Genomic DNA, 20919 nt, shown 5'->3' with positions numbered 1-20919 from the left:
TACACTTCTATATCTGGGGTCTACATCGTTCCTGAAATTCATGACTTGACTCAGAAATACAATGGGAATTCTGGGACCTTACATAAACAAGTGTATGCCTTTGCAAATTGTGGCCAATGTCCACAAAGTGAAGGGGTCTGAATTCTTCCTAAAGGCACTACAATCTAGGAATGAATCAAATCAGATGAGGTTTAACACATTTTAAAGTCTTGGACTTTACACTGTAAGAGTAAATCCCACTTTACTGTACCTCCCCAAAAATAAAATACGCTTCCAGTTATTAATTGTAGTGTAGTGCATATACTTGCTTTACAAGTGTAAAAGATACGCATGTCATTTTCTTTTAATTCTCTAATATAATAACAGAAACAGTGCCCATTCAGACACTGAGTGTCTCAATAGAGTTGAGATAATAAAAACATTTTTAATTCACACATGTGAAAGAGACAACATATAAAGCACCAATTATTACATTACTTAAAGTAAAAGAAAGTAAAAAGTAAACATTTCTGTTTTTATTGAGGCTCTCATGAATTGGTACATCATTGATATAGCACAGTAGATGATTCCCTTCTGTAAAATACTTAAGACATAAAGCTATGTTCAAAACCTTTGCTTATTCATACCCCTCCCAGTCATATTTATTTAATTAACAATAATTAGTATAATTTCATTCTGAGACAGGTAGCTTCAAGAAATACGGGAATCTCCCAATTGCTGAATGGAAGCAATTCATTCCTCATTAGCATTCAATCATCTAACTTGAACGGAGTCACTTCAGAGTTGATTTATGTTCATGTGAATTGTGAGGGGTCACATTTGATAGATTTCACCATATTCCTTTTGTTCGTGGTAGAATGGAGTAATAAAAAAAGGTTACAGATCCAAAGTGACACCCCGTCCTGCCAGTCCAGTCCTGCAAGGGGTCAGGGTGCAGAGGTCAAGGGGACCTGAGGGAGTGCCTACTGTAGTCTGCCAAGTTCCACTGCAGGTTACAGCCTGAGGGGAGACTGCAGGTAGTGAGGGTGTTTGTGCAGAAGTTACATTTACCGTTTCATGGTCTCTAGCGTCCTTATCTTTAAAAAAGAAAAGTATCAACAAAGGAAAAAAATCCTCTCAGATGAACTACTGGTCATAGATTCATGCGTAGATGCTCAGGTCGCTTGGCCATAACAGGGTAGGCCTGTTGTTTGAACTGGGACAGGTTGGACCCTGTAGGTTGGCGGATAGGCAAGGGGGCAGAGGCCTCGGAGTTGGTCTGCACATCCATCTGTTCTGTGGTTGACACCTCCATTACTTGTTCCTGTGGCGACTGGAGACATTGAGCAGATCCACAGGGCATCAAGGGGCCCCGAGGCCACACGTCACCAGCAGAGGACTTCAGAGGGCTAAAAGCAAAGAGGGGACATGACTATAATGAGGTTTCATTGATGAATAATAATATTGTTTAATAACTATAACAGGTACTCAAAAAACCACTTTTCTTTGAATGACCTGATACCATGAAAAAGGTTGTGACAAAATTGCCTTTTGGCAAGCCAAGATGGCAGCACATCAAATTCTTTGTGCTTTGTAACATTGGTATTCAACTTACAAACAAAGCAATTTATCACGGCTATTTGTGCATTCCTGCTCGGCCATTACGAAAGTAAACCTCTTTCTGGCTGGCCTGGGTTTCATACATTGGTTTCCCAAGTCAGAGCGCCTCATCCAAGCTGCTGCTCCTCAGCAATCCCCAACCTGTCCTTTCAGCTGACCCCACACCCAAGCTACTAACTGGCACGCATGCACGCACCCTCCCCACTTACTCACCTTTCCATGGCACTATATTTCAAACACATCTGGAGAAATTACAATTTCACATGGTGTTACTTTATGTACTGACTCAATTGGATTGAACAGAAAAACATTGTCGCTGGGTGACTACATCTGACAATGTGTTCTGCCCTCCATCAGACAGGGTTTGCAGAAGCTTACTCTGTCACTCAGTCCAAGGGCTGATGCGTTTGTGCAGGATATTAACACTACTAACTTTTTTCGCATGGATTTTATTAATGATGTTTCATATAATCTGTGACCTCGCAAAATTCCCTTGGAACGTATTTTGTGAAAAAGAGATGCCATGCAATGTTATTAAGCAAAGGTGCCTAGTTATTCTCCTATTGTTGATATCAGGAAATGTGCAACCTAACCTAGGCCCTGATATGCAATGTCTCCAAATCCCCTCTTGAATTTAAATCTTTGCATTGTCCCTTTAAATGTACGAGGTCTGTTCTCCAAAACGGATGAAGTTAAATTAACACCTTCCCAACCTCTCCACAATGGCCAAGACCAGAGAGCTGTGTAAGGACATCAGGGATAAAATTGTAGACCTGCACAAGACTGGGATGGGCTACAGGACAATAGGCAAGCAGCTTGGTGAGAAGGTAACAACTGTTGGCGCAATTATTAGAAAATGGAAGAAGTTCAAGATGACGGTCAATCTCCCTCGGTCTGGGGCTCCATGCAAGATTTCACCTCGTGGGGCATCAATGATCATGAGGAAGGTGAGGGATCAGCCCAGAACTACACGGCAGGACCTGGTCAGTGACCTGAAGAGAGCTGGGACCACAGTCTCAAAGAAAACCATTAGTAACACACTACACCGTCATGGATTAAAATCCTGCAGCGCACGCAAGGTCACCCTGCTCAAGCCAGCGCATGCCCAGGCCCATCTGAAGTTTGCCAATAACCACCTGGATGATCCAGAGGAGGAATGGGAGAAGGTCATGTGGTCTGATGAGATAAGAATAGAGCTTTTCGGTCTGAACTCTACTCGCGGCGTTTGGATGAAGAAGGAGGAGTACAACCCCAAGAACACCCTCCCTACCGTGAACCATGGAGGTGGAAACATCATTATTTGGGGATGCTTTTCTGCAAAGGGGACAGGACGACTGCACCGTATTGAGGGGAGGATGGATGGGGCCATATGTTGCGGGATCTTGGCCAACAACCTCCTTCCCTCAGTAAGAGCAATTGAAGATGTGTCGTGGCTGGGTCTTCCAGCATGACAACGACCTGAAACACACAGCCAGGGCAACTAAGGAGTGGCTCCGTAAGAAGCATCTCAAGGTCCTGGAGTGGCCTAGCCAGTCTCCAGACCTGAACCTAATAGAAAATATTTGGAGGGAGCTGAAAGTCCATATTGCCCCGCGACAGCCCCGAAACCTGAAGGATCTGGAGAAGGTCTGTATGGAGGAGTGGACCAAAATCCCTGCTGCAGTGTGTGTAAACCTGGTCAAGAACTACATGAAACGTATGATCTCCGTAATTTCAAACAAAGGTTTCTGTACCAAATATTAAGTTCTGCTTTTCTGATGTATCAAATACTTATGTCATGCAATAAAATGCAAACTAATTACTTAAAAATCATACAATGTGATTTTCTGGATTTTTGTTTTAGATTCCGTCACTCACAGTTGAAGTGTACCTATTATAAAAATTACAGACTTCTACATTCTTTGTAAGTGGGAACACCTGCAAAGTCAGCAGTGCATGAAATACTTGTTCTCCCCACTGTAGTTGTGGGGATGTAACAGTAATCACTGTATGTCTATGTCTGTGTGTGTATTGATATATGTATATATCAATCTCAAAGCTGAAACCCTCGTTAATGAACAGCTAAACAAGCTCTCTTACACCAACTATTTTATCTATGTATCAATCAGGCTTCAAGAAGAGCCATAGCACAATTACAGCCATCATCAGGGTTTTATATTATATCACTTGATAAAATAACAGCACTGAGTCACACCATTTATTGATTTCTTAGGCTATTTATACAGTTGATCATTTCATTACAGAAGCAGAGATTGTTGAGCATAGGCCTTTCAGCATGCACTTGCATGGCTCACTAACTATCTGTCTAATAGAACACACTGCACTCAATTTGATGGGCTCGTGTCTAACAAATTGTTTATCAGGAACGGTTTGCCCCAGGGATCAGTCCCCCTTTAATCACAATTCATATAAATCTAGATGAAAATGTGCATAAAGCCAAACTTCACTTTTATGATGTTTGCACTTGTTCATTGTGGTTCCTTGACTTTTGCAAAACCTTTCAGAACTTGCAAAGTGCCTTTAATGCTGATCCACACATATTTTGCAGCTTGTAAATTGCAGCTTGTCTACAATGCTATACAATGACAAAACTAATTGGTGTTCTCTAAATTAAGAAACAGAGCCTTGCACCAATTACTACCTCTGGGCAATGAGATTGAAGCTGTGTGTGTGTATACATCAAAACAACAAATCCATAGGTTGTAGTTTCAATCAAACATGGCAGTAGATACAATTGGATATCTTACCATAGATGAAAACTAAAAAGTAAATGATATCTGTTGAGTAGTGAAGTACAGTAATAATTCTGGAACGCTCAGAAGAGCTGAAGTGGTTACCTGACTGGTGTTCTTGGGCTTCCCAAACCCCGTCTGGGTGAGCGGATTTTTGACTCAAATGAGAACTTTTCCTTGACGTTCTCCAGTACTGATGGAGCCACGTATGTAAAGCCCTACAGAAGCAATTATAGAGGTTACAGTATTGCCAAGACATTATAAAAAATAAATTACAAAGGCTCAACATGCTTTAAAAGAATATCATAGCTCCACATTTTTCTACTCAGTTAACGGCAAGCGTTTTGGAACAAATGTATTCAGTTTCTCAGAGACCAGGAACTGAGGTTCCTGTACCAAAAAGGGTTTCATACAAATTAGGAATGTTAATTGGACCATATTTTACAATCTGAATAGTATGTGTTGTTATTCGAATAGCATTCGGTTAACAGTTTTTTTTTTTCCTTTTCAACTACAGATACCACGAGTGCTACCACATAATACGCAAAGGAAAGGGTGATGTTCTCATGTAACATCGGCTCAACGACCGGTCGTGTGACAAAAAACGACTGCGTGTATAGAGGAATCTGTGCGGTTGACACGCAAAACTACATATTTAGAAGACAATATTAATTAACACAACATTGAGATTGGATGGAAGAGTCTAGAGAAGCTAGTTAGCTAAGCTAGGCAGCTATATGCCATTTGCTTAACTCACCGTTTTCTGCACTCTCAACCACCTTTAGATTCCACAGCTGAACTTTACGTTTTGTGGCCAAATATTTTTTCCAGAGGTAACATTAATTCAGTAAATATATTCCATCTTCCCTTGAACTAGTTGACTTGTATCCACTTGCTAACATGAGGCTAAGAAGTATATATCGCGTCGTTCTGACTGACTGAGCCCCACCACACTACTACGGCTTTGATTGAGGAGTGTAAACAAACACGTGTGAACATGTTATTAAAAACGACTTAAAACGTTATACGATAAAAAAAAAATTCATGGTATATCGCCATAAGTAAAACATTTTGATTGTAATTTGTCTAAATACTTTTAAAATTCCAATAAAACATACGTAGAAAAATGGGGGTTAATTGAATACACACAAATATTCTACTATCCATGACCAATCCTAATACAAATATGAGTACCATTAAAAACGTTATATTTAGTGATCTTACCAGAAAAGCCTGGTTTGCGCTTTCACTGAGTGTGGAATCATCGGGACTGTCTACAGGTGTTTGGTCGGTGAACTTGGAGTCAAATTGGCTCACGTCTTCAGCAGATTTCTATGGATAAAGGGGGTTAGGTATGTTACAGAGTCTAACATGTGTAAGAAGGAAAGGTTGTCTAAAATAAGAGATGCTCTTCGGCAGCTAACCAGAAAAGGTTTGAATGGAGGCTCCACTTTCCGGGCCAGGAGCTCTTCCCAGTTGATGTGTCGGAAGAAAGGATGAGCCTAAGCATAGACAATGAGAAAAGAATAATGACATTAATTTCAATACCTGACTGTATACCTTAATGTGTGGGACAAACTTAAACGATTACTCTATCTAAAAGCACAATAAAGGATATTAAAATAATACCACTATGCACAGTAAGGGATATAATCAAGACTTTTCTGAAGTCTGGAATAAGTAGCAAGTTTGCTAAAAAGCCCAAAACCTGCTTGCCACTTCCAGGACACAGACTTGGCCGTGGATTAACCTTTCAATGAGACAATGGCCGTAAACCTAAGACGATCGTGGATTTTGAAATGTGCGGCATAGAGAAGTGGTACACTCTATAAGTGCAGGCCAACCATGTTGGACTTTACAGGAAGCAATATTTATAACGTGGTTTTATCCCAAAAATATCATCCTACTGATAAAACAGTTCTGGGTTTGAGAAATTGTTGAAATAAAAGTATAGGATCCCTTTATGTTTGAGCCCAAAATTACAGGTTGTGTGTCTACTATTTGCATGAACTTTTGCTTCATTTCATGAACAGTACCAAAACGCCTTAATAGGGCTGGGTAAAAAAAGATTGATTGGGATTGTTGTTTGGACAATATTAAATAAATTCTTAAAATCCAGAAATCTTATTTTTATTTTTATATACGTCTATGCATTCTCTCTTGGGAGGAGTTAAATGAGTGGGAAGTTGGAGAGAAAGGACCAGTGATTGTGACAGACAATGCTTCTATTATGATGTATAGTGGCATTGATGGAGCTGCTTCACATTGGCTGTTTCATGCGCGCGCGCACACACACTAAACTCCCAACTTCTAGCTATCGCGTGCTTGCTTGAGGCACATCTCAACCTTTTTTCACCATAGCATACACCCAGCCATGCGTTTAAAAAGAAGCAGAAATTCCTGGAAGTGCCTACACAAGCTGCTGACTGACAGTGACCCAGTGGAGTAGTATGCGGGAGATTCTAGAAAGTTTCCTGGAGCAGCACCTAACAAATGATGCGCAGTTTGTGAAAGATTGATTCTTTTTGAATGACCTTTTTACTTACTCAAGAGTAACAAGTCCTTTTAGTGACTCTTTCAACTGTAGTGTTCAATCGAATGATTTGCAATGGATTTCTACATCATTGGTTTCATATCTGATACTCTAGCTAAGCGCTCTGACCAACAGCTGTTCAAAGCCAAGAAGAATAAAATACTTACAAGTTTATAACTGACATTTGGACATAGGTTACAATAATGAATGCTGATAATTGATTACTGACTGATGATACATTAATATAAAAAACACACGCAAAGGTTTTGTTAAAAGACCTGTTACATTTTATTGTTCATATGAATGACAGGTTTATTTTAATGGCTGGCAGCAGATTTCTACAATACAATTGCCTGTGTTCATACGCAGAATTATTTATCTTTATTGTTGGTTTTTAAATAGCACTAGTCTTTCAAAATTCTGCAAATCATTCTAGATAAGTCAAAGCCTTTGCTAATTTGCTGTTATTTCATGGCATAAATTAGGTACTTCTAATGGTGAATTATTGATATTTTGTTAAGAAAAGTAATTTACATATGTTCAACAAAAAGCAATTAAATGCAATGTTTTGGGCCTGTGGGTCAATGTTCAGCATTAATAATCTACCATGTCATTTAAGCTAGAGGGTCCCTTGAGCATTTCATAGCCTTCATGCTCAGAGAATCTCACATATGTAATATTGGTATTAAAATGATCACCACATACAAATTGAATCAAAATCCGATCAAACCGGGACATTGTTTTTCAAAATCAAATCAGGAGATCAGTGCCAATAACCAGCCCTACTGTACTTCCTTAAGGTGACTTTGACATTTTGGCATCTGTATGCCTCCTTTAATACTATCTTTACTAACCATGCAAACCTGGATGTTCATGACTGTGTTGCACCACCCTCCATAGTATCCCTGGGCTAATGTGAGCATTAGACAATGCACTCAAGTATATTAAAACACAAAAGTGAAAGAGTCTCTGATAGTTTCAGAGTTATGGAAAATACCATAGAGACATTGCCAAAGCAGCAAACATTTTTTTAATACTTCCACATAACACAGGTTAAAATGCAATTGGATTCCGTAAAGGACCAGATGTTTACTTCCTATACTATAGTTGCGGTTTTACAGTTGTCATCAAATAAGATTAAAGTAGTAGAATACATTTTGGCGCCATTAAGGGGAAGAAGATTTTTAAGCTATACTCAGGCTAGAAGTGGCTCAGCACAGGTTTGTTTGAATTAATTTGCCATGGCCTCCTGCAAGCATTCCAATTCAGCCAGCAGGCGTGGGTGATTATTTATTGCATTCTACTGTCCGCCCTACTAACTGCAGTTTTGACAAAGATACAGGATTTTGGGGTCAAGACTGGTTATATTGTCACAATAATATCCCACATCCTCCATAAATATGGCCCTTATGGCAGGGTGGCAATAAGAAAACCCACACCCAGAGAACACCATCCCGACTGTGAATGTAGCGGTGGAGGCAGCATCATGTTATGGGAACGTTTCATGCATGAGTATAAAAAGTGAAAGTACACAAAGGTTCTTGAGGAAAACCTGCTGCCCTCTACAAGATCAGAAGCACATAACCCTACACCGGAGTGAATTATACTTTAAAATCTTTCTAAATTATTTCGAGACTAACACAAACTCCCAGCTGCATTAAATCCAAGTAGCTTCCACCAACTATTCGGGAAGAAGTAGAATAGGGATTGGCATTTGGAATAATTTCACTATTGAAAGAATATCCTAAAATATTTTCAAGTATCTAGAAATAAATGAAAAAAAATTATCTTGCTGCTATGTAATTAGCCTGACTTTTTAGTAAACGTGAAACATTACACATAGCCAACACAGGCTCCCAATTGCAACAGTTTCATGTATTGGTGGAGAAAATAAAGAAAAACAAATGAACATAAAGAATGAGATTGTGCTGTGTCTTCAGAACTCATCATATTTTGTATATAAATTACATAATGGCATATTAAGCAAAATAAAAGTAATATATTGAAAGGAACTAAACACATTGCGTGTTAATTAAAACTAAAAGTTTGTCAGGGTTATGGCTAGGTGGATAGTGTTAGGCGACAGTGGCCCCCTCATGTAAACATTTTAGAAATCGCTTTTTAGAAATTCTACAAGTCTGCAAGGATACGTTTGTTATTTTAAAGCTAAATTCCTAAAAAAAATTCCCATGAAGCTGAGAACAATGGCTCTGCAAACACATTCAGCATTTTAGATGTAGCTATAATTGCATAGAATTATTGTAACAAAAATGTTTGAGAATAGCCTATCAACAAAATATTTCATAATTATTTTTTATCTTAAAATGTCTCATCATGCTACACAAAATGATAATGAAATGAAATCATGTCTTCCAAAACATTATTAATGTTTCTGACAGAATCCCCTATTTTACTCAAATGCTATTGTTTCTCATGGCAGCAGCCTGAAAGACATTAGGTAGCTTACTCAGTCAACCTGAGCCTGCTAGACTACACATGGACAGCAAGTTTTTGAAACACTGGTGTGTGAACCAGGCAGAAAAAATTCTTACAACTGCGCTAACTAGTAGCAACCAGACACCTCTGCCCAAGATCCAAATATCGAGTAGGTTACAACTGAATTGGCTATCGGACAGCCAACTCCGCTCCATAGTACTGTATTTCTTTAAAAAAAAAGTATTTTCGTCATTTTCTTTGGCCGGATGATAAAATGTCAAGGGTTTCTATAGCAGAAAAAACCTAGCTAGGCTATATAGTTGTTGCATTTATGTCAGGACTTGTTTTTGAGTTGTTGCCTCTGAACACCCAATTTAACAACAGCATTGTTGCACCACAACCAGTATGGGAGTCCCCAAGTAGCATATATCCACAAGGGGTTATTACGCATGGGGTCTCCCTTGCGCTGTGAGACTAGTGGCAAGATTTCTGGGTTATTATTTATTACTACAACACTGTTAACAGATATAGTACTAGACAAACATAAGGTGGCCAACCGCTCAATAAATAGACTAGGATACTCTTCAGACAACAAACCAAAAACACTCATTAGCCGCAAAACCATAGCAAGGAAACAAGAGGAGAGAGTACCATGCACATAGATTTTGGTAATCTGTATTAGAGTTAGGCGTGAAAATGTTAGCCCAGTACAACCCAGCCTGAAAAGCTGAAGCCAGAGCCCACTTCTGTTCCAACAGCCAAGTCCAGACCTTTCCTTAGACAGTGTTGCTGTTTTGATACAGTTAACCAGGCTATCAATTTAAATGACGGGAGCCTGCAGCGAGCGGAATAAGGGAAGGTGTAACCTTGCATTTAAACATTAATAGGCCTACCTATACACACAGATTATGCAAAGCTCCCTGTGCACCCTCTCACTGGCACCTTACGATTCTTCTCTTGGCAATTTTAGCATAATCATTATAATAAGTAAGCTAATATCATTAGTAGGCTAAATTAAAATCTACACCTACAGGAGCCTTAAAGAGGAATTAAACAAATAGGCATAAACTGCAATGTTGTCAATAGTACTAAACTGAAGTTCAATCTTTGTAGGCTCATGTGTATACACTCACCTAAACTGTGTTTGACCCCCTTTCGCCTTCAGAACTGCCTTAATTCTACGTGGCATTGATTCAATAAGGTGCTGAAAGCATTCTTTAGAAATGTTGGCCCATATTGATAGGATAGCATCTTGCAGTTGATGGAGATTTGTGGGATGCACATCCAGGGCACAAAGCTCCCGTTCCACCACATCCCAAAGATGCTCCATTGGGTTGAGATCTGGTGACTGTGAGGGCCATTTCAGTACAGTGAACTCACTGTCATGTTCAAGTAACCAATTTGAAATGATTCGAGCTTTGTGACATGTTGCATTATCCTGCTGGAAGTAGCCATCAGAGGATGGGTACATGGTGGTCATAAAGGGATGGACATGGTCAGAAACAATGCTCAGGTAGGCCGTGGCATTTAACCGATGCCCAATTGGCACTAAGGGGCCTAAAGTGTGCCAAGAAAACATCCCCAAAACCATTACACCACGACCACCAGCCTGCACAGTGGTAACAAGGCATGATGGATCTATGTTCTCATTCTGTTTACGCCAAATACTGACTCTACCATCTGAATGTCTCAACAGAAATCGAAACTCATCAGACCAGGCAACATTCTTCCAGTCTTCAACTGTCCAATTTTGGTGAGCTTGTGCAAATTGTAGCGTCTTTTTCCTATTTGTAGTGGAGATGAGTGGTACCTGGTGGGGTCTTCTGCTGTTGTAGCCCATCCGCCTTAAGGTTGTGTGTGTTGTGGCTTCACAAATGCTTTGCTGCATACCTTGGTTGTAACGAGTGGTTATTTCAGTCAAAGTTGCTCTTCTATCAGCTTGAATCAGTCGGCCCATTCTCCTCTGACCTCTAGCATCAACAAGGCATTTTCGCCCACAGGACTGCCGCATACTGGATGTTTTTCCATTTTCACACCATTCTTTGTAAACCCTAGAAATGGTTGTGCATGAAAATCCCAGTAACTGAGCAGATTGTGAAATACTCAGACTGGCCCGTCTGGCACCAACAACCATGCCACGCTCAAAATTGCTTAAATCACCTTTTTTTACCATTCTGACATTTAGTTTGGAGTTCAGGAGATGAGATGTCTTGACCAGGACCACAACCCTAAATGCATTGAAGCAACTGCCATGTGATTGGTTGATTAGATAATTGCATTAATGAGAAATTGAACAGGTGTTCCTAATAATCCTTTAGGTGAGTGAATATTTATTCTCCCAATGGGGCCAGTAGAACGTACTACTCTAATATACACCTTGCAAATTCTTCTACAAAACGAGCACAGATTTAGCCTATTCCACTCTAGTTTTTCATAAATCACATCACTTTCCTCTACCCACAGTTGCTTCAACAGCATTAAATCACATGTTTCCATGATTACTTGTTCTCACCTGCACTTCTGTAGAATCTCCAGCCCCCGCTCCAAGTCTTGACGAGGCATTTCTTTTTAGCAGCTGAAAGCCAAAACAGGGGAAAGTATGAATACATACGCAAACAAAATAACTGAAAAACAAATAAATATAGTCACCCTTTTTAGAAGATCTCTGGCTTCTTGTGTGAGGTAGGGTGGAAGGTTCAGCTTGCATTTTAAGATTTTGTCAATGGTTTTCTTCCTGTTTTCACCAGTGAAGGGTGGCTACATTGGGAAAAATAAACAAAATAATAGCCTTCTGTCAAGAGAATTTGATCACAACAGAAGTTGTATTACCACATAAGTAGGACGTTATGAGACATTTTGCACTCACTGCTCCAGTCAGCATGTCATACATGAGTGCCCCGAGACTCCACCAGTCCACTGCTCTGTTGTGTCCACTTCTCATCAGGATCTCTGGAGCCCTGAAACAACAACACCCATTTCCTTACATCTTTTCATGAATTACATGAGTCGTGAAAACACATTTTAATAAAAAAAGTAGGAACAACGTGTCTCTCAAAGTGTGACTTACATGTACTCTATGGTGCCGCAGAAAGTATGGGTGACTGTGCCGTCGTGAATCGATTCTTTGCACAGCCCAAAGTCTGTCAGTTTCACATGGCCTGGAAAAATCCACCACAGAAAAAATATGATCGATCTCAATTTCAGGTGGAAATGCAGAACAGTTTATAGATTACCTCTTGCTGAAGGATATCATGTCTAACATGAAGAGCTCAAACTAAAATATGGATGCACAGCTAGTTTCAAACATTGTTTGATTTTCAGTGGATTTCACTGCACATTGAGATTTGTAGTGTTAAATCCTTACCCAATTGCAGAATTACCTTGGTTATTAAGCATGATGTTTTCAGGCTTTAGGTCTCTGTAGATTATGCCTTTTTGGTGAAGATGTCCCAGAGCCATGGAGATTTCAGCCAGGTAAAAGCTAAAAAATTACATTCAAAAAGTAATATTACTTTTCAACATTTCTATACAAAATAATGGACATTTAAGAGGATTTATTGTGAACCGTTTGGGTTGCTGGAGATATTCAAAGAGTTGAAGGTATGTGTAAACAAAAAAAAGATTGATGTAGAATTTTGTATCTAGTGCTGACAATGAAGCACATTTATGGACAAACAGAGCTAAAAACATACAATTGTACTGAAGCAATCACAAACTTTATCAGTATAAGAGCAACTGTTAAATAATTCAAAAGCATTCAAATAGGCACATTTTCTTTCCCCTGCAAGTTCTTACTAGGTCCTTACTGTACAAGAGAAGGTACTGCACTACATTTTCTGACAATGTAACTGGATATATAAATTACCCTAAAGGGGGCCCTATAAATTTGGTTTAACATTTACCCACATTTAGTCCTGCTTTTTTAAACAAAAAACAAATGGGTCCAATTCACGTCATAACTATTTATATTTGTGTTGTGCCAGTTATAATTGCTGCACTGAGGTAATGTTTGTGGATTGCACACAGACAAGCTCCGCAGCCCCCTTCACCTGACAACCAAACGCTCAAACCACAGGCACTGCAGGCAACATGCTGAAAATGAATTTGCCAGACATTGTGTTAAGTCCTGCTTTTAAACAGGGTTAAGATGATTTCAATGGGTGTTGATTACATAGTAGCTGAGAGCCTGCAGTATCTGATAAGCATGCGACTGATTAGAAATTCATCACCTTGGTTCATCACTACTCACCAGGCTGTGTCTTCCATAAAAATGCCCTCTCTTTCCAGTTGCATAAACAGCTCTCCGCCTAAAAATGACAGAACATGTACATTAAAATCAAGAATAATTGTATGTCTGTATAAAGGCAAATCTAATCGCTGTTTAGAAACTACGTGAAATAAATGATTTAGCCTATTTTTATTTTTATTACTGACATTGACTGAATTTCACATACCCTAGTGTGCATTCCTCTTGGTAACTCTAGAGGTGCACAGACAGGAAGGGTGGATGAAAGTTTGTAGGGACTAATAAATACATTATAGGCGAATTTACACGGCACAATAACACAGGGCTTAGAGCCTGCTTCGTCCTGCACTAAACACGTGTTTACACTGGCACATTTTGAAGTGGGCCAGTACCAAGCTTGACCCAGGGAAGGATTTGCACTGATTTTTCAGGGCCAGCCCCAGGAAACACAGAGACAAAATAACCAGTGTGAAACAGGGTGAAGAACAAGCACGGAATGTTTACTTTCCCAATCATCTCAAATAGAATGTGAAATGATAATGGGGTATTTTTCCATTAGGCTAATTCCATGGCTTAGCAATAACGGTAAACACTTAGTCCAAGGAACTTTAAGCCCAGTGTGAACGCTCTCATGAGAACACAGGCTAAGCTAGCCCAGGGCCAGTATCATGAGAACAATGCAGTTTGAAAAGGCCTTATTATTATTATTATTAGAAGAGGCTCATGTCCTGTGCATTATAACCAATTCAGTGAAGTCAAAGTTACTGTAGTTATAACACGTTAAGGTAAAACATGTTAATTGTCATACATTTTTGTGAGCTGTTACACCAATGTAAACTAACTATGCATCGTGCCGAAACCCTTTAAGGCGCAACATCAAAACATGTATTTAATGTACTTCTAGAGACACAGAGACTTAATATTTTTTGTAAGCAATGTTTAATTTACAGGAGCTGGTCATATAATTAGAATATCATCAAAAAGTAGATTTATTTCAGTAATTCCATTCAAAAAGTGAAACTTGTATAATGTATACATTCATTCCACACATACTGATATATTTTTCTTTTAATTTTTATGATTATAACTGACAACTAATGAAAATCCCAAATTCACTATCTCAGAAAATTTTTATATTACTTAACACCAATACAAAAAAGGATTTTTAGAAATGTTGGACAACTGAAAAGTATGAAAAATGAAAAGTATGAGCATGTACAGCACTCAATACTTAGTTGGGGCTCCTTTTGCCTGAATTACTGCAGCAATGCGGCGTGGCATGGAGTCGATCAGTCTGTGGCACTGCTCAGGTGTTATGAGAGCCCAGGTTGCTCTGATAGTGGCCTTCAGCTCTTCTGCATTGTTGGGTCTGGCGTATCGCATCTTCCTCTTCACAATACCCCATAGATTTTCTATAAGGTTAAGGTCAGGCGAGTTTGCTGGCCAATTAAGAACAGGGATACCATGGTCCTTAAACCAGGTACTGGTGCATGAAGCATGAAGTGATCTAAAACTTCCTGGTAGACGGCTGCGTTGATCTTGGACCTTAGAAAGCACAGTGGACCAACACCAGCAGATGACATGGCACCCCAAACCATCACTGACTGTGGATACTCTACACTGGACTTCAAGCAACGTGGATTCTGTGCCTCTCCTCTCTTCCTTTGGGGTTTTCATTAGTTGTCAGTTATAATCATCAAATTAAAAGAAAAAACACTTGAAATATATCAGTCTGTGTGGAATGAATGTATACATTATACAAGTTTAACTTTTTGAATGGAATTACAGAAATAAATCAACTTTTTGATGATACTCTAATTATATGACCAGCACCTGTACTCTCATTTTGCCAACAGTGAACTCAAATAATTAGATTTTACACTAGGTACTATGTTTTTCTCTCAGTTTAGGTCAGCTAAACTGAACTCTTTCTTGCCCTTCACCTTAGCTAAACCAGTTGAAGTTGGCTACAGAAATTATCTAAAGCAACATGGAGTAGAGGAAACCCGGGACACCATATAAGAAAGTTCAGTTTGCACATCCAACTAATCAGATGCAGGATGGATTATTTTTTTTTTTTATGTAGTCTGCAAATCTGGTATGCTACCACGGTGAATTTGAAGAAGAGACTTATAGATATGAACAAGGTCTGTATTCTTTAAACAGCAGCCTCTGCAGTTTGCCCTCCCATTAACAGATCCCCCCCCTCCTAGTTCTTTTACATTTTGTTAAGACTTAATAACAATTCATTTGTTTACTCATTGGATTGCTGTACTAACCATTATTTGGGTGAAATCACCTGGTCTCAGAACGACAGAAACCAGCTACATGACATTGGTTATTTACATGTAAATAAAGTCTGCGGAGCTCCCGTGACGCTCCTGGGGCACAGAAACAATGTGGAATGAATGTATGGTGGAATATATTCTGGTAAATAGTCTTAGGTCCTTGTGTGTAACTCAATGTGTGACCCTTGATTTACTAACCACTGAGGTACTCCAAGATGAGGTACAGCTTGCCCCCCGTCTGGAAGGCGTAGATAAGATCCACGATAAAAGGATGCTTCACTTCCTCTAGGATATTTCTTTCCGCCTTGGTGTGGGCTGTGTCCTTTGCATTGCGCACAATCATAGCCTGCAAGGCCCCAAAATATTAAAGTTATCATTAGTCACACTGCAACAGCTAGGCGGCCATTGGCTTTTCTTTGAATACTTGTAACATAGCTGGATGGAAAAATCATGTTAAGTGGGTGCATCGGTCTCATCAAGTCCCTTTCACTGATCAAGCAAAAGCACAATCTATGATGCAAAATCTAATGGAAGGAGACAGGTTCTTAACTGCCAGAACTGCAGCACAGCCACAAAGACTGCAAGATACCAACTACCAGCCAGATCCTACTCAACCACAGGCTTCACAGAAAACCAATCTTTGCAGATAGAAGAAATACAGAACCATGTCTATTTCTCATATTCAGTAAGTGTACAAGACAAAATGGAGAGAAACCTGAGATGTGTGTGCCATACTAAATAGGATTATTGACTAAATGTAAATAAATATTAGTTTGATGGTTGTCTGTAGGTACTCAGCTCCTCAAACCCGTACAAAAGTAATTAACGCTCAAATCACAAGTGGTTCTAACTCATTTTATTTTTGTTATAAATATAATAAAAAGGGAGAGTTTATGTACGACTACTTCATGTTCAAGTCAATCTAACAGTTATGAAATAAGTTGCTCGATTGTCTTAAAATAGTAAAGCAGTAGTGAGACACATTGATACTTGAGTAAAATATATTTGATTTGTCTTGTATTAATTTAAGTTATGAATACTTAGTGCCATGTGACTTATTGGCTTCTTGTGTAATTATTTTCTGTATAAACTTTACACAATGCTTAATGCATTTTTTTAAAGAGGAAAAAGGTGTATTTCACAACTTTTATTATATAGCTGGTATTGCTTTGTCTTCCCACTAAATCCTAAATAAGAAGGCTATTCATTTTACAATAGATTACCAGACACAAATGTCCAAACGCAATTAGTATATACATTCTTGAATCTGTATTTGAATGGGTTTTACCAGGCAGGAAAATCCCAATAACATCCAGCCACCACTACTACTCCGGTTCAAACACATACGGTTCAATACCACAATGTAAGATCACTTCCAAAAACTAATCCAAGTCATTGTGTTGCTTATTGTATTCTAGAAGGCAGTATCCAGTCTACCAATGAATAATGTCTGAAAATACACTACTGAGTGAAGGGGAGAGACTATGGAAGTAATGCGTTGGAAGTAGCAGGAAGTAATGTGATGTAGAGTTGTAGTCTTTTAGAAAAAGGTAAAAGTTGACACCTTGTACATTTATCAATATACAGGTGCTGGTCATATAATTAGAATATCATCAAAAAGTTGATTTATTTCAGTAATTCCATTCAAAAAGTGAAACTTGTATAATGTATACATTCATTCCACACAGACTGATATATTTCAAGTGTTTTTTCTTTTAATTTTGAAAATTATAACTGACAACTAATGAAAACCCCAAATTCAGTATCTCGGAACATTAGAATATTGTGAAAAGGTTCAATATTGAAGACACCTGGTGCCACTCTCTAATCAGCTAATTAACCCAAAACACCTGCAAAGGCCTTTAAACGGTCTCTCAGTCTAGTTCTGTAAGCAACACAATCATGGGGAAGACTGCTGACTTGACAGCTGTCCAAAAGACGACCATTAACACCTTGCACAAGGAGGGCAAGATAAAAAAGGTAATTGCTAAAGAGGCTGGCTGTTCACAGAGCTCTGTGTCCAAGCACATTAATAGAGAGGCAAAGGGAAGCAAAAGATGTGGTAGAAAAAAAAGAACCACCACGCACAGACGTATGCAAGACATGGGTTTCAGCTGACGCATTCCATGAGTCAAGCCACTCTTGAACAAGACAGCGTCAGAAGCGTCTCGCCTGGGCTAAAGACAAAAAGGACTGGACTGCTGCCGAGTTATGTTCTCTGATGAAAGTACATTTTGCAAATCAAGGTCCCAGAGTCTGGAGGAAGAGAGGAGAGGCACAGAATCCACGTTGCTTGAAGTCTAGTGTAAAGTTTCCACAGTCAGTGATGGTTTGGGTGCCATGTCATCTGCTGGTGTTGGTCCACTGTGTTTTCTGAGGTCCAAGGTCAACGCAGCCATCTACCAGGAAGTTTTAGAGCAATTCATGCTTCCTGCTGCTGACCAACTTCATGGAGATGCAGATTTAATTTTCCAACAGGACTTGGCACCTGCACACATTGCCAAAGCTACCAGTACCTGGTTTAAGGACCATGGTATCCCTGTTCTTAATTGGCCAGCAAACTTGCCTGACCTTAACCCTATAGAAAATCTATGGGGTATTGTGAAGAGGAAGATGTGATACGCCAGACCCAACAATGCAGAAGAGCTGAAGGCCACTATCAGTAACCTGGGCTGTCATAACACCTGAGCAGTGCCACAGACTGATCGACACCATGCCACGCCGCATTGCTGCAGTAATTCAGGCAAAAAAGAGCCCCAACTAAGTATTGAGTGCTGTACATGCTCATACTTTCATGTTCATACTTTTCAGTTGGCCAACATATCTAAAAATCCTTTTTTGAAATATATCAGTCTGTGTGGAATGAATGTATACATTATACAAGTTTCACTTTTTGAATGGAATTACTGAAATAAATCAACTTTTTGATGATATTCTAATTATATGACCAGCACCTGTATCTGTTGATACAAACATTGCAGAAAGACATCCGATGGCTCAATCAAGAACAACTGGGTATACATATAAAATGTACTTGTAGCATAATAGGCACAAAATCAGAGTATTGGCAAAATGAAACAAAACATGACTCCAATTATTTTATAGATCTCGGTCACCCTTCAATCCACACAGTGACGCAATGCTGTGGGCTTTAAGGTGCACAAAAATCTAACTTCGTTCCTTCTGGCAAATTGTGTGTAAACTGAATTTGCACACAATTTGTTCACTGCCCCAGAAATCTTTCAAGATCTCTAGTAAGTAAAAAAAAAAAAAAAAGAAGTTATAAGGATGGTGATGTCAGTTAATTATTTTAATTATTACTGGAATTCTTTGACTTACACAAATTATTTGAGGTTATGGTTTTCCACAAAAAGATAAACTTAGCGCAACAAATTACTATTTGGGTACCTTCTTTAAAACCTTCATGGCAAATATTTTTCCCGATGCAGCTCCAGCAACTTTTCGAACTTGAAAAACCTATAGAAAAGAAAGAAAATAATTACTAAAATAAGAAAATAATGAACTCTACATAATGCTGCAAGCCCAATGTTCACAAAAGTATGACTTTGAAAAACGGATAGTCTACAATTTCATGACTCTTATGAGAAATGCGCCTTGCCTTTCCATAACCGCCCTTTCCCAGCACCCGAAGCAGCTGAAAACATTCTGGCCTAATGTTCTCTGTTCCTTGGTTGACATTGTCCTCAGATATCTCAATCTTCTCACAGTCTTCCATATTACTGTTGAAAGAAGTATTGTAAAACATTTGCAAAACACTGACTTAAACAGTACAATTAGATCCTGAATAAAATTATTAAAAAAGCAACTAAGCCTACATAATTAGGTTACAATTCAAGACTTACAATTCAAAGCCACTGCATTGGTCCATGAAATCGTTAATCTGAGCCTAGGACAGAGGATGTAAAATAGCACTGTGAAAACAAGTCACTGCAGACCCATTACAATATCGAAAATGGAAAGATGGAAGGACTAGTTCAACCTAATGAGCACAATTGTGGACACAGACGGAAATCTGTACAAAAACATACAAATCACGGCAAAGCAGAATTATCGGTATAGTTTACATTTCAGAACTCTGGATAGTGGATTTTCAGCACTAGCTCCTTTTCTTTACAAAGCCTTGATAAATTAAGGTAGAATTTACCAGTAATGGGTTTATCAACAGGTTGGATTACAAATGTTTATGGAGGCACAGTAACTAGGGTGTGATATTCATTGTTACCCAATTCTCGCCAAAAGACTCACTGAGTATAATGAACAATACAATAAGAGTATAACGGTACTTGTTGGAAAGACTGAATGTCAGAGCGTGGATACTGTTCGTTCATAACGTAACCACGTAAACTGCTAGCTATCTAATTATAGACCTATGTCATAGGTATAAGTACCGAGCATGTCCACAGCTACACCGCTTGTCCAAATTGAGATCATCTGTCTGTCCACACCAGTACCAGTCCATATTGTTCAATACAATACTGTACCACTGCCCACAAAAAATAAACACGCAAGCAATCAAACGCTTGCCTCCGCCACACGTTGTCTAGCAACTTTGCCAATAATATTTAAAGTTAATGTATCTAAATCATTAACTACGTATGCAAACACCTTAACGCAAAACATAACTATCGCACAACTGCTGAGAACAAGTGACAACACATGATTGATACTGTATGTAATTTGGCAAATTTGACTGTGCCTACCTGCCCAGTAGTATCGTTTAAAAACATAGGCCTAAATGCATTGGCAACTAACCAAGGGCCTGCTGTAAGCTAGCTAAATAGCTTGTTAGCATGGCTATGTGCTGTTGCATCGAATACGTGTGCAAACACACCGGACAGAATCGAGCAAATTACCTCCTCCAGCTCATCGTCGGAGACATTTTCGTCCGGCTGATCCAAATCGATGTCGAATACACCCGCCATTACTACCTTAGTTTAGGTTCCTTGCTGTGAGAATAGCTCGCGCTCCCCGCCTCATGGACAAACACACACCGCCGCCATAACCGGCTACTAGAAAGAGCATGCGCACCACACAGCCAATAGCGCATACCTGTTCATTTTGTTG

General features: G+C 39.2%; 1 protein-coding gene across 1 annotated transcript; it reads right to left on the bottom strand.

Moving 5' to 3' along the window:
- Nucleotides 1-500: 500 nt before the first annotated feature.
- rps6kb1b (ribosomal protein S6 kinase b, polypeptide 1b) lies at nucleotides 501-20874 on the bottom strand. The gene is made up of 15 exons (XM_010890497.4): nucleotides 20709-20874; nucleotides 19698-19741; nucleotides 19454-19574; nucleotides 19243-19311; nucleotides 16033-16180; nucleotides 13550-13607; nucleotides 12681-12781; nucleotides 12368-12458; nucleotides 12167-12257; nucleotides 11950-12057; nucleotides 11813-11875; nucleotides 5756-5833; nucleotides 5556-5663; nucleotides 4437-4549; nucleotides 501-1388 (listed from the first exon to the last, which is right to left on the bottom strand). Exons 1-15 carry the CDS (start codon nucleotides 20775-20777, stop codon nucleotides 1133-1135), a joined length of 1518 nt encoding a protein of 505 aa, XP_010888799.1. The 5' UTR covers nucleotides 20778-20874; the 3' UTR covers nucleotides 501-1132.
- Nucleotides 20875-20919: the final 45 nt, after the last annotated feature.

The sequence above is a fragment of the Esox lucius genome, chromosome 1 (assembly GCF_011004845.1).
Source record: "Esox lucius isolate fEsoLuc1 chromosome 1, fEsoLuc1.pri, whole genome shotgun sequence".
Taxonomy (NCBI): Eukaryota; Metazoa; Chordata; class Actinopteri; order Esociformes; family Esocidae; genus Esox; species Esox lucius.
Note: the sequence above shows the minus strand (reverse complement) of the source record. Positions and strands in the feature narration are given on the sequence as shown.